Source organism: Ostrinia furnacalis, unplaced genomic scaffold (assembly GCF_004193835.3).
Source record: "Ostrinia furnacalis isolate ACB-3 unplaced genomic scaffold, ASM419383v2 OfSCF1896, whole genome shotgun sequence".
NCBI lineage: Eukaryota > Metazoa > Arthropoda > Insecta > Lepidoptera > Crambidae > Ostrinia > Ostrinia furnacalis.
Window position 1 is genome coordinate 27,862 of NW_021132135.1, and position 25,249 is coordinate 53,110.

The 25,249-nt window shown below is 37.1% G+C and overlaps 2 protein-coding genes across 5 annotated transcripts; both read right to left on the reverse strand.

The window, feature by feature from the left end:
• Positions 1-1,521: 1,521 nt before the first annotated feature.
• On the reverse strand, positions 1,522-2,924 carry LOC114353975 (uncharacterized). Its single transcript, XM_028306176.1, has 4 exons — positions 2,690-2,924; positions 2,353-2,496; positions 2,035-2,278; positions 1,522-1,938 (listed from the first exon to the last, which is right to left on the reverse strand). Exons 1-4 carry the CDS (start codon positions 2,815-2,817, stop codon positions 1,819-1,821), a joined length of 636 nt encoding a protein of 211 aa, XP_028161977.1. The 5' UTR covers positions 2,818-2,924; the 3' UTR covers positions 1,522-1,818.
• Positions 2,925-5,183: 2,259 nt separating this feature from the next.
• Positions 5,184-23,909, reverse strand: LOC114353989 (carboxypeptidase A2). 4 transcript variants are annotated; one of them, XM_028306203.1, is made up of 9 exons: positions 23,178-23,909; positions 16,309-16,452; positions 15,535-15,794; positions 15,133-15,342; positions 14,784-14,973; positions 10,857-11,007; positions 9,628-9,817; positions 6,737-6,883; positions 5,184-6,240 (listed from the first exon to the last, which is right to left on the reverse strand). In XM_028306203.1, exons 1-9 carry the CDS (start codon positions 23,881-23,883, stop codon positions 6,028-6,030), a joined length of 2,211 nt encoding a protein of 736 aa, XP_028162004.1. In that variant the 5' UTR covers positions 23,884-23,909; the 3' UTR covers positions 5,184-6,027. The 4 variants fall into 4 exon arrangements, with proteins under 4 accessions (XP_028162004.1, XP_028162002.1, XP_028162003.1 ...); XM_028306201.1 differs by having other exon boundaries at positions 16,309-16,506; XM_028306202.1 differs by having other exon boundaries at positions 23,166-23,909.
• Between the last annotated feature and the right edge of the window lie 1,340 nt (positions 23,910-25,249).

Consider the following 25,249-nt stretch of genomic DNA (forward strand, 5'->3'; position numbering starts at 1 on the left):
CATGATGTTTACTAATTTGACGTCGCTGATTCTGAATCTGCCGTCCATTTTTTCGTAGCAGCTCTTGTTTACGTGTTATAGCTTTCACTCAAAAAATGCTAAATTTCAGTCTTAATTCGCCGACAGTTCAAAAAATACTATGTTTTCTTTGTATAATTTAATATGGTAGCATTAAGAAGTGCTAGTGTGAATGATCTAAATCAATTTTGTTTCATTTGCGGAGAGGATATGTTGAAATAATCCTTTTAAATGTGATAAAGTTCGTAAAATTGGCTTAAAAAAATTAGTTTGGGGACCCAGTGGAAATTAAAGATAAGCCTTGAATTCCGCAAAAGGCGTGGAAAAGATGCGTTGAGTTTTTACGTTTGTGAACAAATAAGAATATGTGTAGATTTAGGTACGAAACCGCTATGATCTAAAAGGAACCCTTGAACCATCGCGACGACGGTTATTTTTATTTTTGAACAGAAATGGTATTAACCAAAAAATATGAACTAAATGGTAATTCCTTGCATACGTTTGGCACGTAGACGTCTTTTCAACCCTAAGAAGTCACCTGAACCTCATGCTGATACTTCACAGGAAGATTTTGAGGCGAAAGCTGGCAGTGTGGTAGAGACTTTGAATGTGACCCGAAAATTTCAAAACCATGTATCCAAGATGGTTTAAACGATCGTTTCAGAGATCTAGGATCTTCAAGTCTTCAGAAAAAACATGGAATGAGTTATTTTGGCATATTAATTTTTTTTTTTTTGGAAAATCCGAAAAAATCTTACTATTCGTACACATCTTATAACGTATGAGTCTCTTACAAACCTGTTTTTGGTTGGATGTAATATAAACATCAAATTATACTCTCTTCGCAATCACCTGAACAATTTTCTCACAACTCTTAAGGATCTAAGTGAAGAACATGGCGAGCAAATCCACCAGGGCCTTCGTACGATAGAGGGACGCTATCAGGGCCACTGGAATGCACACATGATGGCTGACTGCTGTTGAAGCATTCAGAAGAGCTGTTTGCCTTCAGCTTCAGCAAGGAAGTCAAATAAAAGAAAGTTTTTTCAACTTAACAACTTCATAAAATAGGATCATCTCTAAAAAAAGAGTGTTTTAGTACAAAAAGACCCAAGTGTCATATTTTTTTAACCAGAGCTGATACAGACATTTCAATCACAGATTTGAAATCGTCATTAAAAATTAGACTAATATCATGTAACATAACCCAATCATCAGAAATGCTGTTGTGCAGTGTTATTATTATTATTGGTTTTTGGGCCTTTATTTGCGCCAACTCGACCATTGTATTACTATGTATTACTTAAAGTTAATATATAGTGTGGATAGCTTACACCTAGGCTTTGAGTTTTGCCAGTATGAATACAAGAAAAATGTAACTCCGAGAATTTATTTTAAAGAATTTACACTTAGGTATCCTCATTATTTTGAATAAGTATGTATAAAAGTTTATTTTAAGGATTTTATCTCTTAAGTAAAGTTTAAAACAAAGACAAACACTTAGATTTACACATGAATATATTAAGGGATATATAATGTAAAACTACCTATAGTAATATAAGTTTCCTTGGAGATTATGTATGTATATACAAAAAATATTTTTAGGAGGTAGTTAGTTACATTTATATGAGAGTGCAAGGGTGATAGTGTACTTTACATATAAAAAAATAACAACCTTGAGTTCCAGAAACCTATCTACATACTTTAAAATACTTAGTATTTTCCTAGTTATACAAGTCAATAAGTACACTATCATGCCTGTAACAGTATTCAGATATATAATTATGTATATCAAAATGTTTATTTAAGGTCTTTTAAAGACCGTACAAATAGCACTGTCAACACTGCAATGACTGCACTGCCTACCGCGCCAACAATTATCTTCTTATTTTTGCTTTGGCCAGGATCTCGTGTTAATGTCTGAAAAATAAAAGTTTATGGTAAGATTGGTATATAAGGCTCATGTCTACTCCGACATTCCATAGTTTGTTTGTGCAAAGAATATTTTATAGTTACCTTAAGTTGAGTATGTATTGATATGTCCATTGAATTTAAAATGTTAGTAATCTCACTAAGTGTAGCAATTGCCACATCAGATGCATATTTGTCTTTATAAACTAAACAGTCAGAAATTCTTTTAGTCTTTTTTACAGCTAATGTATTTGCTAATACACTTAAGTAGATACGATACAAATGCTGGGAACTTTCTTCAAGAATTTCTACAACTTCTATAGGACCTAAATTAATGTTAACCTTTGATCTGTAACAAAAAAATATACAATAAATTGGTGATGCTACGAATATTTAAAAAAATATCAATAAAATCGCACTTACAACTGCTCAGCAGTTTCTTCATAGAGAGGCAAGTTTTTAACTTCTTCCAGCAACTTGTTCCTAATTTCAGAATCATCTATGCCCAACTTTATCAAATCTTCTTCAGATAGTTCTGCCAAAGTGCACTGGCCAATATTATTCTTTCTAAAAAATGTTTTAATAATTTATAAAATATTACCATAACGATTGGCTGTTGGTTGATAGACGAAGTAGACGAATACAAAATATTTAAGATTAAAGAAAGAGTAGGTAAACTAAAAGAACACTGGATGCAGGATTGTAGGTAGGTGATGATGATGTTAAGGAAGATTATTTAGATTCTCAAAGTAAACTTTACCTAAATATTTCGACGTATTTTTCAGCTCCTAATCCCAATAAAAGTGCACTTATTGTAACGTCAAATTCTGTAGGATCTATTTTTGAAACCTTAGCCAATTCAGTCATTGTATTCTCTTCAATATCCATGTTTTTAGCGAAAAATCTGATCACTGTCTACCTATTTAAATTAAATTGAAAACTAAGATTGAAAACGATTTCTCAAATTGATTTTGTCAAGTTTATTTATAATGTAAGTGTCAATGTCAAAGATGACAGTAATGAAATGACAAATTTGGCAGCGCTCAGCCGAAAATAGCATTGTTAGAATTTGCTAGCAAAATGGCGTTTGCCATGGCAGCCACGTTTGCTTAACTTCCAAAGTAACGTTTCCCATATAGTTTTTTTACAGTGACAGCACTTACCGCTAAAAGGTCGCCATTTTATTTGCTAGCGCTGCTAGCCAGCGCTATTTGCCGCCAAACACCCTCATGTCCTAACCGGTTTTTGGTCCGAACTAGCCGAGAAATTCTGATATTTATGAGGTCCGAAACCATAACCGAAACACGGCTCTTTTAAATATTTTTTTTAGAGTAAATGTATCAAAGAATTCCTTTGTATTGTTTGTTGAATAGGAACTTTAATACTTTAAAAAAAAACAAGTTTTATCGCAATGGACAAATTGGGGGTAGACTAATCTGTGGGGTATAGACGACCCACGCTGAACTGTCCCACCAATCTCAATGACAGGGGGGCGCTACCATCGTTCAACTATATGGTTTCCAACATGGCAAAAATCGGAACCAGCGATCCGGTATTGACGGTGGCGCCCCACTGTCAATGTCATCGATAGGACAGTCCAGTATTTTGGAAATAAAGACTTCTTGGCGGGAATCTGAAGTGTCATGTTAGCGGCTTTGTTTTATTTCCTCAAATTCGTGTTTGGGCGACTATAATGCGTAATAATGGTGGTAATTATTAACCATTGAGTTTTCGTGAACGTGCATGAGTGTGGGAAAGTGAAGCAGAGCAGTGCATCGTGATTCTTCTGGTTCTCTCAAGTTGTCCATAGGAGGTCTCAGTAAAGCACCACAACTTTAGTGAGACAAAAAGGGTGGTGGAAAGGGGTATCATCTATCATCCTTCATATGCATATTATTATGCCTTCATATCATATCATTACTTGATTTGCTTGATCTCATTTTGTAACTCGTATCACTTATACAGGGTGTTAGGTAAATCACTACTACACACCGACACTAGCCCATGTTAACATGGGCATATAAATAGTATGGTGAAGTCAGAAATTTGATATCATCATTTAATTTATTTAAATTTTCATACAAAATAAATTTTATAAAATCCGATTTGTATGAAAATTACAATAATTAAAATGAAGATATTATTATCAATTTTCTGACTTCACCATACCATTTATATGACCATGTTAACATGGGCTAGTGTCGGCTCATACAGGGTGGAATTTTGTAATGCCACCTAGAGGGAAAGTACTCTTAATATTGTAGATAGAAAAAAAATCTCAAAGAAAACATTCCTTTATTTTTGAAAAGAAATAGAATTGCATTCAAAGATTTCCAAAAATGTGCTTGCCACACCCGGAAATCGAATGAACTAAAATCTGTTAAAAATTACATCCTGTATTTTTATTGCATCGATAGTTAGGGTTAAGTATAGGATGTTTTTTTAGAGGTATAGAACTTTAAAATGAAATAAAGTATGTAAAAATATGTTAGATTGACATGGTATTGGTTTTGTTTTAAAGATGTTCTTATGCCATTTACTTATGCTTCAAAATGATTTCGGGACAAAGGGCGCCACGGTTGGCTCAAATATAGCGTAATCGAGATGTCCAATTTTCAATTTCTTTTTCGAGCAACTGGGGCCATACATCGGCAATAACGCAACGATTGTTGGCATTGAATTCCGTAGTTTATCAGTAGTGGACTTCAGATATCCCCAGAGAAAATCAGGTGGCATTACAAAATTCCACCCTGTATACCCATTTACCTAACACCCTGTATACTTGAAAATGGCACAAATCAAGTCGACCTCGACGTGTATTGCCAACATCATCAAAAAAGAAGAAGAAGAAGAAATTGGGGGTAGTAAAATTCAGAGGATTGCTACACATATTGCTACACACACAAGGAGGCGGTGACGGATTTACCAGCAGGCTGGGCTGAAGCCTAAGGCGGCAAATTATATGGGGCGGCAGATTTAGTTCATAATTATTTTTTACATACACAAAGTAGGTACGTTATTTCGGATACGAATATATCAATGTTCGCAAGGCCAGTCAAACAAGATCCAATACCTACGGGCGGCAAATCTATAAATCCGCCACTGCAAGGAGGCCTACCCGTAAAAGTAGGTGGATTAAGATATCTTCGTTTCATTAATATTTTATTATGTAGTACATAATATCGCACAGCGCACAACCTCGCCGACATTTTAAGTGGGTAAACTATAGACTACAAATAGAATACAAAGTCAAACACTTTTAATTTATTTATTTTATTTATTACAAAAATCAAGTAATTAATGTGACTTCTACATAACCAAATGTTGTTTGTGAAGTATATAAGTATGTATAGTAATGTACAACCGGTCGAGTTAACTGCGCACCTCGCTGGAATGCGACTCTCCCTCGAACTCACCCGAACACCTCCCCACGTTCGTCCCATACCAGAACTTCGAAGTGACGTCACGGCTGCAAGATGCGCAGTTAACTCGAATGGGTTGTAGGTCCTGTGTCCATTCCATTAATAAATAAACTAAGAAGGTCTCACTATGATTGTTCCCAACAATCACAAACATTTATTAGCTAAGTTTTCCATAGCAATTAACTGCTGACTGCTTCATTTTCTCTACAGCCTATTCATGTAATTTACCTAGTTTCACCGTTATAACCACCACGACTCCAAATCCGTTGTTTGTGTCTCAACTAATTGGATATAGTTATTCTCGTAATAAATTAGCTATGCCTAAGCTGTCATAAACTCGCAAGAGTTAGTGCATAATAAAATAATGAAGGTAGTCGTAGTTGCCGTAGTACTAACGTAGGTAAGTAGGTCTACGTCGTATTAGGTCGAATTGTTTTCTATTTTTATTAAATCAAATTCAAATGATAAAAATCTTTTGTTTATCTTATCAAGTTAATTCGTCTCTAGGATTTTTTTTCTTATTAGGTTTGAGATTATTAAATTAGTTCTTTCTCTTAACGTAAAGATTAATACGTATTTTAAAACCTCCTTTTTTCGTAGTCCATGTGTGTTAGCCAAGAGAGGTAAGTAATTCTGAGCCTACAAAATTATACTTTCTCGTTTTGCTTTATTTTATTTACGACGGAGATAAATTATCTACGATAGCTTTAACCGCCTGCCAGGTTTCACGGGCAGTTGACACTATTTGAGCTCCCGGCAGCAAAAATCCGTAAGGCCCATACGAGTCTCTGAGATCGACGTGATAGGAAAACTTGATTCCAGCACGTGCTTTTGCCCAATCATGCGCCATTCCGGAAGCAGGTTGCCGTATTTCAGAAGCTGTACCAATCTGAAATAAAAAATAAACGAGTAAGTATTTCATGGAAAACAAAAGTTTCAGCTGCGAGCTGCGGCGGCAAATTACTTAGACGAGTTTTAGCATGTTCATTGTACAAATCACATTTGATAGGGATGTGAAAGTATGTGTTTGTTACTCAATCACGCATCAATGGCCTAATGGATTTGTTTGGATATTTGGAGCGCGGATAGAATTATAAATTCCGAGTAAATAATTAAATAGCTAATTAGGTACAACCACTCTCGGCTTTAATCTGAATTCAATTTTAGGTTACACCCATACAGGCGCACTTAGGTAGGTAGGTAGCTAATGTAAAAGATTAATGGGAAAATGTTCCATGAACGCGTAAATAGGCAGTTATGATTGTTGAATTGAATGATGTATAAAATTTATATTCGCATTGATTGGTTCTTAGACGCAGGCATTGCGTACTTTCTACTTTCCATTTGGAGAGAAATAGTGTAGTTAGTTATTTTTAGACCCTAACCTGGTATTTAGTGCCGTACAGGTCTGCCAGTGCGATGGTGGCCAGCTTGCCCATCTCCATGAGGACTCCGTCGTCGGCGAATGGCGCGTGCGCGTGCGTGCTCGGCACCAGCCAGGACTGAGAGTACGCGTGCAGAGTGATAAATACCTGAAAGAAGAGTTATCGACGTGTACGAGTATGTATGAAGATTTCTGCAAGTAAACCTATGTGGTCTGGATAGGTCAGTTTTAATTTATTGACAACAACATGAACATGAGATGTCATGATTACATCCGCTAACCACGAAAGTGATCTCGGGATCTACTAGGTATTTTGAATTCTATTCCGTTGTTGGATAAAGGTTCCAATCTACACCAGTCTAGAACTTTTAAATCGAATGGTCATGAAGCCCTTTTAACCTAAGGTTTTTTACCAATTTGATTTTGCGCTGCGTCTCTTTAGACTGCAAACCATCTTACTTTAACTTTGACAAGCGTAAAAATCTGTCAAATTCCATACAAAAAACACCGGTTAACGTTACAGTTACGGTCAAAATTAGATGGTGCAAATCAGCCTAAGATTGTGTAGCTAGGATAACTGATCACTTCCATTAAAATGATAAAAAGCTGTTACTTTACACGTCTAATAATAATATTTTTTTCTGCTTTGCTGATAATAAAGTGCAATTTAAAATTATGAATCATAGGTGCTCACCTTGAAAGTGTAGTAGAAAATGTTTTGAAAGTGACTATGTAGGCAAACACCGTATTCCGTCACAATTTCCCGCGTTTGACGATCTACGATCGGCGTGCGGTCTACCTTTACGGGTTTGCGAGAATGATAAATTGCTATACTTGAAGGCAACAGAATAGAAACTACTTCTGATTTCTATCTATTGTAGCGCTGGTCTAGTGTATCTACTTGATGACACTAGTGCCACTAAAAGTCTGTCGCTCATTAAGGCTTTGACTTTGGCTTGGACATTGAGGCAAATGGACTTTATTCTTTGTCTAACGCCTAAATTTATAAATTCTACTTTGGTACAATACAAAATAGCATTGCAGATAAATTAATAGCACTATGCAATACAAGCTCGTCATGTCATTGAAAGAAAGAAAGAAAGTCGCACTAAAGTAGATCCTTTTGTTACGGGGACCAGACACAATAAAATTGATTTTTTGTTATTTTAAAGAGTTGAACTTTTGTTAGTCTGTTGTAGATATGTCTATTTTTAACAACGCTGCCCTGACCTGCGACATACTTGTTTGCTGACTGGCAGAAAACATAAAGTCTTCTTATTTATAATGCTTTTAATTCTGACTTCGATAAAAAACTTTTACAAAAACTCTTACTTCGTTTTGGTAAACCGCGCAGCGGGCTCCTGCTCCTGGCCATATTATTATTGTAAATAAGTTGAATAAATTAAAGATAGCTCTAGGTTACTCTTCTTTTCTGTTTATTATCACAATACACTGGGTACAATAAACCACCAAAGAATTCTTCACTATACTTCGCTTCTTAAACGATACGAGTTGGTATGCGAATGCTAAATCGTATAGTTCTAAATACTCGTATTAACTCGAAGGTGACTGACTGACTGATATAGTGATCTATCAACGCACAACCCAAACCACTGGGCGGATCGGGCTGAAATTTAGATTTAGATGTAAAATGACATAGGCATCCGCTAAGTATTTTACGAAACTCCTCTCCTAGGGGTAAAACGGGATCCACGCGTACGAAGTCGCGGGCGGCCGCTAGTTATAATAATAAGATCAGTGTCAATGTTAAGGAAGGACAACCACCCACCCGCCTCGTGTGCTTGGGTCACCTTTAGTAATGTTATAAAATTACGCCTGGATCCCCAACTAATGGGACGTTGACGTGTTAAAAGCGGTTGTTATAACTGGTTGCCGACTTATTTTTCCTCGTACAAAGGACTCCGAGAAAAAAGCTTTTTTTTAACATGTTCCAAAACACTTGTTGCTATGTGGTTCGATCTGGAAAGACAAGGCAGTGAAAAGGTGGGAACAAGAGGCTCTTGAATTCATAGCTTAATTTTCGTTAATAACTGTTTAGCAGTTACAAAGACGAGTACGCTCCCCACTTTCAAATGGCAGTAAGTATTGTAATCATTTCCTGCAAAGAAAACTGGTTCTGCAAGCTATAGAGATGCAATTATTATTTTCTAGAAAAGGAAACTGTGCCGGCCTATATTCTGAGCAGGCATTATCGTTACAAATTATTTAGCCCACAGGGAAACTTGTTTTAAGTTGATGAAGAGAAAATTTCAAGATAAACTTATAATTTCCTTTTCCATTTGAGATTTTCCCCCAAACCAAATGAGTAATTGAATTAAATTTAATAAATACAGTAGCGGCGTAAGGGGGGGGCGGTGGGGGCGGTCCGCCCCGGGTGCCAAGCATCAGGGGGTGACACAGGTCGCGCAGATTATACTCACTGCGGTCTATGTCATGATACNTTTTTTTATTTCTGGGGGGCACCAGGGTGTGCCTTAGGACTTATGACGGGGGGGGGATGGGGGGGTGATCGCCCCGGGTGCCAACCCATGCTACGCCGCCACTGAATAAATACAATACTCGATATTATCGTTATCTTTTACTTAAAGGTAGGTACGAGTTCGTGTATAAATAAATATAGCCTCATAAGTATCTGCAACAAAGTCCTTATCCTCATTCTCTATCAACCTCACGCCATTTACCGAGGTATTTATGTATTCAGAGAGGCTTACTTATATAAAGTTAAACTTACTGACTTGTCAACATCTATTATATGTAACGTAAGATTAAGGTAGATGTGTTCATAAGTGCCACCAGTTGTCAAAATTAAATAAAATATTTTTGACTTTGATTTTTTATTTTGATGTTGAAAGTTCTACCTTCAGCCCCTACCTTTATAAGGTCTCTGTGTTCCGCCAGGAACTCGGACACGGCGCGCGTTTCAGGCTCGCTGAAGGGGTGTGGGCCAGCGTAGTTATCTGCACAGGGGTCCCGCGAGGCATCCTTCTCGCCCCAGTGGTAGTCCCAGTTGCGGTCAGCGTCCACACCCACGCACTCTGTGCGGCCCCAGTTCCATGGAAACCTGGTAATTTATAGATAAAACATACATATAATTAGAAAATACCTAAGCTAAATAAAAAAGTGAAACATCATTGGGAAAAGTTGGTAGGCGCAGACGATCAAAAATAACCCTCTGCGGCCAAGCTGGCCAAATGGTAGGTAATGCAAATGCTACAAATATTTCATAGTCTCACATTGAATTTTGTAAGTAACCGAAGCACGCCACGTCACTTTGTACTTAGTAATTGATATCAATCAGATTATGATGACTTTTGAAACTAAATTATGATGACTAATGAAACTAAATGCTTAGAAAGGTTGATTAACCTTTCTAAGCATTTAGTTTCATTAGTACCTAAGTAATAGGTCCTTAATTTCATTTTAATTGATGGAATTTGAAACCAATTTGGTGTAAAATGTTTTATAATTTAAATTAACCGTATAAACAAACCTTGTTTGCACTTTCACAGGAAACACGTGTATTGTATACTTTGGTCAAATAAGAAGATAACAGTGAAACTAGTTTACCGAGGACAGTTAAACACGTGAACGCTTTTACTTGACCTTCAGGGTCACAATAACTTTGAGTGGTTTAGGTTTTTGTTTGATATGAGGTCAGGAAATAGCAAATACAGGCTTGAGATATTCGAAGACTTCGGGAGAAATCTAAAAATGGTTGGTTTTTCCGTGATACGCTGGCTCAGTTCTCAAGCCTAATGTCCTCTTACGTTGTCGCGTGCAACGCAGGTAATGACTGCGAGTCTAGTTTTCTCTTCCAGTTACAAGTATTTAATTATCTACTGTATTACTTACTAGTAGTGCTTTGAATCGACCGCAGCGTACCGATCGTTACCTAGGCACTCACGGAGGTTGGTTCATACAATGCATACTAAGTTCATGTTAATAGATGGTGTTGGTTTACATCTTTATAGTACCTAATCAGCTCTTACACACAAACAGTCAATAGCACAGGCAATTAGTTTAATAAGCTTCTTCGTTGTTTAGGGGTAAAAAAATTAAGAAAACTGCAAAAGGTTACCGTGGTATAGTGGCTCACTCACCAGCCTACATAGTAGTCGTCGGAGTGATCGGGCAGTCGCGAACGCGTCTTCCTCCATAAGCGGTCGTGTGTGTGCGTATGCTCATAGCCGTCTGGGTTCAACACAGGCATGATGTAGAAGTCTGCCTGCTTCAGAACCTCGTACTCGGCCCCTGCGGAATAGTCCAGTCATTATAGTAAGTTCACCTCGGAATTGGAGATACCCAGCTGTAAGTCTGTAAATACGTGTATATTGACACCCTAAAAGTTGTCTCAAAACCTACATATGGTAGGGTGTAAGCAACTATTAAATTTCAAGGTCAACGGTCACAAAAATCGGTTTTTTGCGCTTTTTTTAGAAATATCTCATTTCCTATGGGTTTTTTGCTATTTGTATTTATTATCAATATTGTAGAATACTAAATTCTCTACAAATTTTGTTTAAAAACTTTTTTTATACGGTGAACCGTTTTCGAGATAGAGGGCGGAGAGCGCGCGGTCACTGCATCACTTCAGGTCTATTTCAGCGGTTTAGATTTTTCACACAAAAGGATTTTCCAGCTAATTCCTGTGGGAATTTCGGGAATTCCTTGTTGTAACTAAGCTTGGAGTTTACTAAGGTACCTACATGCCAAATTTCAAGCGTCTAACTTCCGTTAAGCGTTTAGATTTTTCATACAAAAGGATTTTCCCGCTAATTCCTGTTCCCGTGGGAATTCCTAAGTATACTATAACCTGCCCAGGTGTATGAAGAATAATTGTACCAAGTTTCGTTAAAATCCGTCGAGTAGTTTTTGTTTCTATAAGGAACATACAGACGGACAGAATTCTATACATGAAATATATTTTCAAAATAACTATCAGGGGGTGATTAGTGATCGATACTGATGCCAAAAATGCAATCAGTAAAATTTTTGTCTGTCTGTCTGTCCGTCTGTATGTTCCTTATAGAAACAAAAACTACTCGACGGATTTTAACGAAACTTGGTACAATTATTCTTCATACACCTGGGCAGGTTATAGTTTACTTAGGAATTCCCACGGGAACAGGAATTAGCGGGAAAATCCTTTTGTATGAAAAATCTAAACGCTTAACGGAAGTTAGACGCTTGAAATTTGGCATGTAGGTACCTTAGTAAACTTAAAGCTTATTTACAACAAGTAATTACCGAAATTCCCACGGGAATTAGCGGGAAAATCCTTTTGTATGAAAAACCTAAACCACTTAAGTTGACCTGAAGTGATGCAGTGACCGCGCGCTCTCCGCCCTTTATCTCGAAAACTTTTCACCGTATAAAATTTTTTTTTATACAAAATTTGTAGAGAATTTAGTATTCTATAATATTGATAATAAATACAAATAGCAAAAAACCCATAGGAAATGAGATATTTCCAAAAAAAGCGCAAAAAACCGATTTTTGTGACCTTTGACCTTAAAATTTAATAGTTGCTTACACCCTACCATATGTAGGTTTTGAGACAAGTTTCAGGGCGTCAATATACAAGTATTTACAGACTTACAGCTGGGTATCTCGAATTCCGAGATTCTTACCTAATTTAAGCTTAAATGACTGGACTAGAATGTTGGGTTTTCTTCAAACAAGCCTTATTATAGTAGGGCTGTATTTTATTTTTGATGTTAGGTGACAATGATAAAATCCACAGACAATTATACCAGTAATGATATTCTTCCCTTATCCTTAGATATTTTTAGTTCTTCCCTGATGTTCGATTTCGTAAAACGCTCATGTATAATAGCTATCATGAGCTATAGAAGGTTTTAGAGAGACTGAGTAAGAAATGATATATGATACCTACCGCTGCTGGTGAAATGGGCGAGGTATCTACTGATCGCTATAGTTAGATTCTGTTTTTATGATTAAATATTACTAGCTATGCCCGGAACTTTGTAAGCGTGAAATCCCTATGAATAATTTTTCCCGTTTTCCCAACATTTTTCATTGATATTAACTTTTAAAAAAAATAAAACCGACTTCAAATGCGTGAACACAAAAAAAAAACTAAAAATTAAAAATATTGCCTATAAAAAAGTTCATCCCCAATTTTCCACCCTTGGGGGTGAAATATTTTCTTCAAATTCGCATGAAACCACCCTTTTGATAATACCTATTCAACAAAAAAATAATCGTTCAAATTGATTTATAATCGGCGGAGATATTGCGTATAAAAAAGTTCATCCCCAATTTTCCACCCTTGGGGGTTGTTTTTTCTATTATTAAATTTAAATGGGACCACTCTTGAGGTATTACCTATACGCCGAAAAAAGATTTGTTCAAATCGGTTCATAATTGGCGGAGTTATCGCGTAACAAACATAGAAAAAAAAAAAATCCGTCTGTATGTTCCTTATAGAAACAAAAACTACTCGACGGATTTTAACGAAACTTGTTACAATTATTCTTCATACACCTGGGCAGGTTATAGTTTACTTAGGAATTCCCACGGGAACAGGAATTAGCGGGAAAATCCTTTTGTATGAAAAATCTAAACGCTTAACGGAAGTTAGACGCTTGAAATTTGGCATGTAGGTACCTTAGTAAACTTAAAGCTTATTTACAACAAGTAATTACCGAAATTCCCACGGGAATTAGCGGGAAAATCCTTTTGTATGAAAAACCTAAACCACTTAAGTTGACCTGAAGTGATGCAGTGACCGCGCGCTCTCCGCCCTTTATCTCGAAAACTTTTCACCGTATAAAATTTTTTTTTATACAAAATTTGTAGAGAATTTAGTATTCTATAATATTGATAATAAATACAAATAGCAAAAAACCCATAGGAAATGAGATATTTCCAAAAAAAGCGCAAAAAACCGATTTTTGTGACCTTTGACCTTAAAATTTAATAGTTGCTTACACCCTACCATATGTAGGTTTTGAGACAAGTTTCAGGGCGTCAATATACAAGTATTTACAGACTTACAGCTGGGTATCTCGAATTCCGAGATTCTTACCTAATTTAAGCTTAAATGACTGGACTAGAATGTTGGGTTTTCTTCAAACAAGCCTTATTATAGTAGGGCTGTATTTTATTTTTGATGTTAGGTGACAATGATAAAATCCACAGACAATTATACCAGTAATGATATTCTTCCCTTATCCTTAGATATTTTTAGTTCTTCCCTGATGTTCGATTTCGTAAAACGCTCATGTATAATAGCTATCATGAGCTATAGAAGGTTTTAGAGAGACTGAGTAAGAAATGATATATGATACCTACCGCTGCTGGTGAAATGGGCGAGGTATCTACTGATCGCTATAGTTAGATTCTGTTTTTATGATTAAATATTACTAGCTATGCCCGGAACTTTGTAAGCGTGAAATCCCTATGAATAATTTTTCCCGTTTTCCCAACATTTTTCATTGATATTAACTTTTAAAAAAAATAAAACCGACTTCAAATGCGTGAACACAAAAAAAAAACTAAAAATTAAAAATATTGCCTATAAAAAAGTTCATCCCCAATTTTCCACCCTTGGGGGTGAAATATTTTCTTCAAATTCGCATGAAACCACCCTTTTGATAATACCTATTCAACAAAAAAATAATCGTTCAAATTGATTTATAATCGGCGGAGATATTGCGTATAAAAAAGTTCATCCCCAATTTTCCACCCTTGGGGGTTGTTTTTTCTATTATTAAATTTAAATGGGACCACTCTTGAGGTATTACCTATACGCCGAAAAAAGATTTGTTCAAATCGGTTCATAATTGGCGGAGTTATCGCGTAACAAACATAGAAAAAAAAAAAACATACGGGTCGAATTGAGAACCTCCTCCTTTTTTGAAGTCGGTTGAAAATCTGCTCCTATTTATTGGTTGTCCAATCCAACAGAAAAAATTTTTTTAAACCGGACCATTAAGTTTCTGAGATTAGCTCTACAAAATATTAGTATTAGACCAAAAGCTGTAAATTGTAAAACTACCCACCTAAACCCTTTTCACCCTCGATGAGTGCATGTAAAATCCAGGTGGCGACAGCGGGAGCGATCCACTCTCGCGCATGCGTCCCGCCGTCCAGCCACACCGCAGGCTTCATGCGCGAACGCAGCTTCCATTTCTTCTTGTAATCTTTGTTGTTGGAGTCTTTAGTATAGCTGTCATTACTAGGTAACGATATCTTAAAAATAAAAAACATTTTAATTATTTCGCCGTCCGTAAGCTTGATGAGGAAAACGGAAAGAAGAAAGTCAACATTAATTATTGTAATCGTTGCCTAATTAATTGTATCTCTTAAGAATACATTATGATAAATTATCTTTGATTATAGTTTAATTACCTTTACAGCCACTAATGGTAGACCTTCTGAAGATCGACCCAGAGGTACTAATTCGACTAAATCGCCATGGGAATGTTGCAGATATTCCAAGTAGCGAAGAATGTCTGCGTAGCGGTGGTACCTCCTCCAGGTCATCGGGTGGCCACGCAGTTGCTCTAATTCCAACCTTTGCTTCTTTGACAACCGTGGGTTCTCATACGTTATGGCTTTCTATAACAATATATTGTCAGAATCAGGACACTTTTTCAAACAAAACAGTAGCTCATTGAGAATAAGTTATAGGCGATTCAAGCAGATTCCCGCGCATCTTATCAAATAAATTCCATAGAAGGCACATTGCTCATTATCTTCATTTACCTACTCTGTGAAAGTGTTAGTAATGTTATACGTTTACTTTCTTACCTGTAAGTCCCATATGACAACATCAAAATCAATTTTAGAACTTTTCAAGTGGTCTTTAACATCACTTAGCAAATCCGGGGGGACTAGCAGGTCCGTGGAACCATTGAGTGATGGCGAGGTCCACCACATCAACCCTGAGCCTTGAGCCTCTTCTTGTAGGTCCAACAGTTCATTGACTTTCCACTGCAGGTCAGGATATGTTCTGAGCAACTGGTACCCTTTATAGTTCTTCTTTAGGGACTTTTTGTTTGTTTTCTTTGCTGAAAATATTTTGTGACCTCAAAGCAGTGTTTCAAATTTACATCTTTTATTAAGCTACATTATAAGTTAAAATAATGACTTAGTCACAGAAAACGTAAAGTTCAACATAAGTTCATACATTCTATTTTCCAATAGGCTAGTTTCCTAAAAAAATTTTTTAGTCCGTCAATTTGAATATAAAAAACTACTTATTGGACACATATATTTTTAACTGTCAATCAAACAAATAATTACCAAGTTATAGTGCATTGAAGTTCCGCGCGACGTGATAAAGTGCTGCACTTTTACGCACACAATGACGTCACGGGCCTTTTCTTAAGAACTTTACATTTTCATTAGTTTTTAAAAGTAAAAAATACAAAAATACGTGTCGAGTAGTTTTTGATAAGCTAACTGACGGACTAAGTAAAACTCTTGCTTTTTAACCCAGGAAACATCCCTATTAGAGTACATGGAATTAATTCATAAATGTATATGGAGATGTTTGTACGTTCTTCAAAACGAAAGACTTACTTATTCCACTGGTGATGATACCATCGCTCTCCTCTGAATCGAGTAGACTTTGAAACCAGTTGCTCGTCGCCGCCGTCAGAGGAGCCACTGTGGTGGTGGTGGTCGAGGTGGTGACCTTCGGCTCCGTGTCCTCGAACCACCCGCCTGCACCGAACCAGTTGCTTTTTGATATCCAGTTATAAATCCGGGAGAAAAATCCTGTAAAACGTTACGTGCTAAGTTATATGCCGTACATTTATTTATTTTATTTATTATTACATATATGTATTTAGCCGTTACATCTTTAATTTAAATAGTGTCTTAAATCCTCTTGAGGTTTGTCCAGACACTATTGTTCTCTATACAAATAAAATAAACGTTTTAGTATAGGTAAGCATTCACAACTTTAAGAAATATAGACATACAAAACATTATTTTAGCTAGAGCGCACTACGATGACAAAAGACTGGACATATAAATAAATAAATAAATATAAATACACACACTTAGTATAAAGCTGGTTCGTCTAGATATCGAGTTCGCGCTAAAGGCACGTAATTATTTTTTAATCTAAAGTTCTGACTCGTACAAACAAAAGTTTGTATGTCTACCTAGGTTGTGGTTAGCCACAGATTCAAATTTTCTACAAGAACGTTAGTCATTATTTTTTACAGTCACGCTTTTAAAAAGTTTCTCGTAACATCATCTTTTTAAATTAATAAAATACATGGTCTCGTATAAATTAGAGGTTAATTTATATATCAATATAGAATCATTTTAGAAATATTAATTTCCATACAATCTCTATCATAAATTCAAAATTTATAAGTTCTCTATTGCTTAAACACTGCGTTGTGACTGACACACATACATTGAACAAAACCTGTTAAAATATAACTGAGGTTTAATGTGTGACAATAAACTTATTAACCGTGCATTCTATGTACAGATTTGTGGTAGAGTCTCTAGGTTTATGAACCTAATAAAGTGGTAGAGAGCACGACGTTAATATGAGTCATATCAATGGGTAAAGACAAGTCATATTGCGGTGTCGAGGCATAAATTTCCCGCCTTTAAATCAGCTATTGTGTCTAATGAGTGTCGGTTAATAGAAAACTGTCCCCATTCCCATAATGTAGAGTATGATTTTATGCAATAAAACGTAATTACGTTCTATTACATAAAATATTAATACTCTTACTCTACCAGTATGTTTCCGGCTTTTCTATCTACTGTTAGGTCATATTTATATGAATACAATAACTATTGTTATTTTAGTAATTTTAAATTGATTGTAACAATGAAGTAATAAATTAACCTATTTTATCTAATGTATTTTATTTGATTTCCGTTTATGTTGGTTCAATTAACTAGGATTGCAACAATTATGATTTCAATAACTACCGGTAATTTTATTAATATTTATTGTCGATTTTAATGGTAAAATATAATACTTATACTTATTTTAGAAATATTTTATTATAATTATACACATTTTTTTAGTTTTCAATTGATTTCCGTTACGAGTTGTTAATTTGACTACAATTACAAAAGGCAATCAGAGACGTCAGCCAATCAGAAGCGTCGACCAATCACAGCATACCGACTTGTTGTGGGGGTGATTGAGCGGGGCATTCGATAGCAGGGCTATTAGCAGGCCTCCGTCACTCGCCTATGCCGGCCGAGATAATTACCTACAGCGCGCGACAACTTCAAGTTGCAAATCAGTCAGGGCCGCCACGCGCCTGTGAGCACACGCGTATTTCTATACACGCTCGGTCGATCATCGTCGCAATCAAGGTTTATTGTTCCAACAGCACTGTTATTCTTCTTTAATGGAAAATCGTAATATTTAGGAATAATAATTAACTGTAGTGATTTAAATAATTAAAAAAAACTACACTTTTTAAATAATTTTGAAATACTTATTATGACAAAAAACTGTAGCAAAAAATTATTTTAGCTAATAAAAACATTAACTTTACTTCACCGTGTCTATTTTCCGACACTAAGTACACCTTTTAAAACTGTTTGTCCAATTTCGAATTATCGCAACACTGAAGTTTATTAATAGGTACTTTAGAGATGGTACGATTGTACAAACACCACTAGATCAAAGTTTACCAATCGTAAATACAATAATTGCTTCTTAAAATTAAGTTTTACTTTGATTATACAACCCTGACGCTTGAGCTGTGAGGTAAATCAATTCTGAACACAAAAAAATTGCGCTCTTGTGAGCGTAGTAGTAAGGTGCGATTTCGAATGCACCATGTGTGTTGGATATTTTGCATTATTATTATTACCGTTAAAAGGTCGGCATNATGTATTCTGTGCTATTAGTCAGTCTTGATTGAGCGCTGAGCGGAGTGACACTTAAGGACGAAATATTAATGTTGTAAAAATGGTGTGTGAAATATACTGTGAAAGTGCTGGAAAATTATACCAATTTCCACTGACCTGACCCAATACTACTTTAATCTACGTACTCGTATCAAAATAAAATTACAATGCTAAACTCAAGTATTAAATTCTTTACATACATTCTGTTGAGTTTCTCTTTTTTTTTTTAAAGATTAACCAGTCACGCGATCTACGGCGGGAAGGCGCTAATGCGTGAAGCGACAAAGTGTGACATGGTGTGACAAGGGGTGGGAGTCCTAAGTTTCGTGACATCACATTTCAATTGATTCAAATAATTGATATAATGTTGATTTCATAAAAAAAAGTACTTAATTTAAATGGAAATAAAATTAATTTCGGAACTGCTGTTTTAATTTTTTGATGTGAAATTGCAAAACATGTTACGTCACACTAGGGAGGAGGGGGGTCTCAGAAATGTGACCACCTGTGACAAGGACGGGGGGGCTCAAAAAATCATGAAATTCGTGTGACGTACTTTATGGATGGCCCCTTATACATATACCATAATTGCACTGTGTTTTCAGGTACGTGGCCTCCACTCCAGAACCTTGCTGCCCCATCGGCCGTCAGTTCTGCGTACTATGTGCCATGCCCATTGCCACTTCAGCTTGCTAATCCGTCAGGCTATGTCAGTAGGGCATGTAATATCGGAAGGTTTTCAATTCCGATATTGGATTCCGATATTAGATCTCAATATCGGAATTCCGATATTAATATCGGAATTGAGTTCATGTGCTATAAAATTAATATTTGGTTATGTTCGTAAGAATTCTGGATTGCTTACAATAAAATAATGATTTTAATCAAAATCTTTAATTTGGTACAAAACAGCACTTTAAAATTGAAGTATTTTAAAACCATTTTTACGTTATGGGTATCCATTGCATTTTATTTTTATGTGACAAGAGGGAAACGAGCAGACGGATCACCTGATAATGAATGGTTACTGATAATGAGCCTATATGGACTAGCAAATAATTAAAGTGTTTTTGTAAAATGACAGGTATCATATCACAAACTTTTTTACTCCTTTATTATATTACCCTGTTTTATGTTTGCGGAACGAATTTTAGTCATTCAAATCACGTGTTACAAAAATTGTAGAGAGTGGTAAAAACTTGAATATGCTTGTAAATCTTGTAATTGAACAAATTACAAGCATATTCAAATTTTTTTCTTCTCTTTTTCTCTTTCGTCTTTTTGATTATCGATGTACAACTCACAAAACCACGAGCCATCATCATCATCATGTCAGTCATAGGACGTTCACTGCTGAACACAGACTCCGATGCTGATTTTCACAATGGCCGGTTGGTGGCGGCCTGCATCCAGCGCCTTCCTGCTACCTTTATGAGGTCGTCGGTCCACCTAGTGGTTATGAGTCCTACGCTGCGCTTTCCGGTACATGGCCTCCACTTCAGAACCTTGCTGCCTCATCGTCCGTCTGTTTTGCGTATTAAGGCAGAACCGTTGGAAGACCTTATCACAATGCTCGAAGATCTGAATCGAGTCTCCCAACAGGTAGGCCTTCGGATGAATATGGAAAAACGAAGCTTATGTCGAACGTCCATGTTGCTCCTTACCCAGTTTCGGTTAGGAGCTCGATTCTCGAGATTATTGACAAGTAAGTATGTCTATCCACGTCCACCTACAAGGTGGACCGACGACATCGTAAAGGTAGCAGGGAAGCGCTGGACGCAGGCCGCTACCAATCGATCAACATGGAAAGCATTGGGGAGGCCTATGTTCAGCAGTGGACGTCCTATGGCTGAAATGATGATGATGATGATGAAGTATGTCTATCTCGGACAAACGATCAGCTAGGTAGTTAGATGCAATTTCGAGAAAGAGGTAAATTGTCGAATATGAAGACGAAAGTCTTCAATTAGTGTGTGTTACCAGTGATGATATACGGCTCGAAAACGTGGCCTTTGAATATAGGGAACAACGTGCTTCGGAGAGGGATAAGCTTGGTGTTTCTTTACGAGATCTAATCAGCAATGAGGAGCACCGTAAACTAACTAAGGTCGCTGACATAGCCCGACGGATTAGCAAGCTGAAGTGGCAATGGGCAGGGCACATAGTACGCAGAACTGACGGTCCATAGTCCAGTAAAATTAATGTTTGAAAGGGAGTTGAGATGTCGTTCTTTGTTGACCAAGTACCAATGGCAAATGCTAAAATTGATTTAGAACAAGTTAAATTAACCATAAATAGTAAAGATATTAAAATATTTGCAGTGGAACAAAAAGTGATGGTGAGAGACATGAGAAAATCATTGATCTTTGCCAATCATGTACTTTGGGCTTTGTGGTAGGTTGTGGCGAGTTTAAATGCTTTGTTTAAAATCTAAATTAAAACTTTTATCCGATTCCGATATTACGATATCGGGTCGCTCAATATCGGAATTGAAATATCGGATCTCGCAGTCCGAGATTCCGATATTACGAGATTCCGAGATTCCGATATTCATGCCCTATATGTCAGTGACTTTAGTTCGTTTACGGATCTCCTCATTTCTGATTTGATCTCGTAAAGAAACACCGAGCATAGCCCTTTCCATAGCACGTTGTGCAACTTTGAGCTTCTTTATGAGGCCTATGGTGAGAGGCTACGTTTCGGAGCCGTACCTATGTCATCACTGGTAACACACACTGATTAATAAAGACTTTCGTCTTGAGGCATTGAGGTATTTTGGACGAAAAGATGCTATGTAGCTTCCCGAACGCTGCCCAGCCGAGTTGGATTGACCTCTTTCACGAAATTGGACCTACCTAGTTGAATCGTTTGCCCAAGGTAGACATACTTGTCAACAATCTTAAGAATCGAGCTCCAAACCGCCAGAACGCCAAGCATAGTGGCAAGTTATACCTACTCCTCAGTCTTCTGTATAACCTGCCGCAGCGTATGGATGTATCGCATTAATTGTAATGTGTGAGTAGTTATTAACAAAACTTGTAAACATGCGCCATAGAAAAATCAAATACTAATCAAACATCAACCTTTGCTATTGTACTCGTATGTACGTACAATATTATTGATTTATTGCACAAATAAAAATTGCATTAATAGTCGGTCCGTTTGGTGTAGTGGTTTAGAACGGACTGCTATGCCAAGTGGTCCCAGGTTCGATTCCCGGCCGGGCAGAAATTGAAATGATGAATTTTAATTTGTGACGGGTCTGGGTGTTTTCTATGTACTGGTATAATAATATATGTATTTACAAAAAAAAAGTATTTAAGTAAGTATGTTTATATCTGGGGGCACGGCAGTGCCCCCACCAAGTCGAGCAAAAAAGCGGCACGGCCGTGCCATCCTTTTCTCGAAGCAATTCAGGCCATTTTCGACCGCCTGTAACTTCGTTGTGGATAAAACTAGAAGGTTGAATTTTCATTAGCTATGCTGGCATTGTAAAGACACGGTATATTTAAAAATTCATTCAATTTGAACCAGTAGTTTAAGAATTATAACGGATCAAAGTAACTTAATTTTGTCACTCACTGACTGACTGACTGACTGACTCACCGATCATCAAAATTCTAAGGCACTTCTAGCAGACCTAGAAGCTTCAAATTTGGAATATAAGTAGTGTTTGGTGTATGAATCAAGGAAAAACTAAAATATTTGGGGGCACGGTAGTGCAACCGCCAAGTCGAGTAAAATTTTTCAATTTCGGTCCAGTTTTCTAGATACATAACTGCTGTCTACAAAATACAAAAACCCCACCCCTGACCATTATCTGCTTATTCGCAAAACACGTTATTTACGAGGTATGAGTAACTTCATTGTTGTTTTAAAGTCATGTGCTGATAGGAAAGAAAGGGTTTAACAGGTTTTGAGAATAGATAACAATGTCACCTAACGATAAAATCACTTTCTAGTACCGTAATCGAAGCTTTTTCTAAAAAAAAAGAACTAAAATACAATTACAAGAAGAGTCAATTTTTAATTTTTTTCGAAATCGTTTAACAGGCTAAGTTGCGGTTTGGAGCAGCTGGAAATAGCTTAGAATATTAATAAATAATGCAGTTATACCGACCTAGGTTGTTTCAAGTCACGATCTAGCAGGTCTTCGGAGAAAATTAGCACTTTATGTCTCGTTTCATACAAAAAAAACACAAATTATTTTTTTTAAGCTAAAGTATCAGGTTTAGAGAAAAATGTGATATGACATGTCGTGATGAGTGAGCAAAGGACTATCGATTGGCAATTTTTAAAATTCGATTTTCCGGAAAAAATCCCTATGTCCACTTTAATGCCATTTCGATCCACCGTGTGTCGTCGCGTTAGTTTTTATGATGGGGTGAAAATCCTATTCGCGTCTTGTTGCCAACTAATCATTACTTGACTTTGGAGTACTTATTATCTTATTTATTAGACATAGTTAAATATAGTTTATATAGTTAGACCTATTACTCATCATTATTACATCCGTAAAGCAAAAAAGCACCTACCTAAAAACCAACCTGAATTCACTGGTTTTTTCGGTGTTTTTTTTAATTTATTCTCTTGAAAAAATGTAGAGAGCCATCCTGGATTTTTAGGAGAACAAGTAGTCGTCTTTTTATTAGGTGCCTTTGTAGGTTTTGCTGTTTTTCGTATAGGTCTTGTTGTCGGTTTTCGCGTGGTTGACTGACGCCGCGGCGGCTGCGGGCGGCGCGTCGGTCGCTGGCTGGAGGGCGGGCGGCGCGTCGTGGGCCGGCTCGCGGGCGGGCGGCGCACCGGCTGCGGTTTCCTAGTGGTCGATCTCGTCGCTTGCTTCACATTTTCAGCACTTAGCCACAAATAATCTCCACCGATACTTAGAACAGGTCGCTGAGAACCTTTCGTCACTGAATTGCTATTTACTAACGGTCTTTTGGTCACAATAAAGTTTGTATGACTCTCTATATTAATGTTTGTGGTTTTGATAATTTTTTTCTTGCCATCCTCATGAGGATTTTTCACTGTCACGTTCACTTTGGGTCCCTTGCCCCTTATGATAACTTTGGCACTAGGTTTAGAGGTGGTGGGTCGCGGGGAAGTGGTGGTTTCGAAGGATTCCTCGTACTCGTCCCAGAGGGAGAAGGGGTCGAGGGGTTCGGAGTCGGATATGTCAGCGGAGTGTCGCGGCGGGCGGCGCGCGGCGGCCGCGCACGCCAGCAGCGCGAGCAGCGCCAGGCGACGCGCCATGTGGCGAGCGTGTGCGCATGGCGAGGTGCGCGCGCACTGTCCGCGCGGCGCGCGCCTGCCCCGGCCACCTTCCCTGCCACTGTCATTACGCGATGTCGCTTTCGATGCGCCCGCAGCCACTAGGTCAGCCCGCCCGTTCCGCCACCGCACCTTACCTAGCTAACCCGTACTCTCTTTTATTTACTTACTAACCTAGTGCAGTTTCCTTGTGTGAATGTTAAATTTTTAAACCGTGAGAGTCGAAATTGCAAATCATGAATTGCAAAAATTCGTGTGACATTGGAATTCTTTTGTTACAGAAATAAACTGTGAACGTTGCATTTGGAAAAGGTAGAGCGGAAGAAGGAACACCACCCTCTCCTAAGTTTCGTCGCCATCGCCATCGCATGTAAATAAAAAACAAAGTAAAAATGCATTTCCCATGGCAATATAATTATTTAATAATAATAAATCGAGTTCAAACGATAAAGTGTGAAATTAGAGCAAGTGAAGTCGCACGGTTCTCTACTCAATGAATAGGAGAGGACCGCCTATCGTGTGCGTGAATACAGAAATATCACCTCGCTAAAATAACAAGCACGGCATGTCACTTGAGAGTTGAGACATATCATTGCCTCGTTTGACTATTATCATTGTAAACCACTTACGTCTACACCCGATTTCGTTTGGACGATTAGCTTTCTACCCCTAGATCTAGTAGTTTTGGTACAGCGCACATTGGGGCTAGCACCAAGCTTCACGTTAAGATTACTTCGAAAACTACCTACCTAAGTTGTTCACTGTAGATTCAATAGGTTTTTTAATTAAGGTTTTTTTTAAAAGAGTTTTAAAGCAGGAAAATCTAAGAAGTTAATTGTTTTGTTTTATTATAATACTCACTTCAAAACTAATTCAATTGCATTCCGGCTTTAAGGGTTGGGCTCTGGGCAGTAAGCTTTAGGTATCGAAGGATTTGACGTTGGCTACGAGATTTCGAGGGGCATTGCCGCTCTTCCCTTGAGTGTTATTTTATTAGCCATCTTTTTTCTAATGAATCCCGACTGCCCCAAATCGTAAAACCTGTTTAATAATTATAATAACTGCATGGATTCGACCAAACAAGTGTAAATTAAATATTAATCTCAGAATAAATCGTCAGTTTTGCATACATTTTTCCCATACTGAAACTGTCAATTTGCCATATACCCTAGAATAAAAGTTTGGTCGAATCGAGCCTTACGTGTGTAACAAGACAAACAGATATTATGCTTATCTTTTATTACGAAGCGCTGAGTTTTCTAAAGAAATCTTTGTAATTATTGCACGGTATATTTTTCATAAATGATGTGACTTGTCGTGTTGTTCTCTCTTAAAGAGCCGCAAAGTG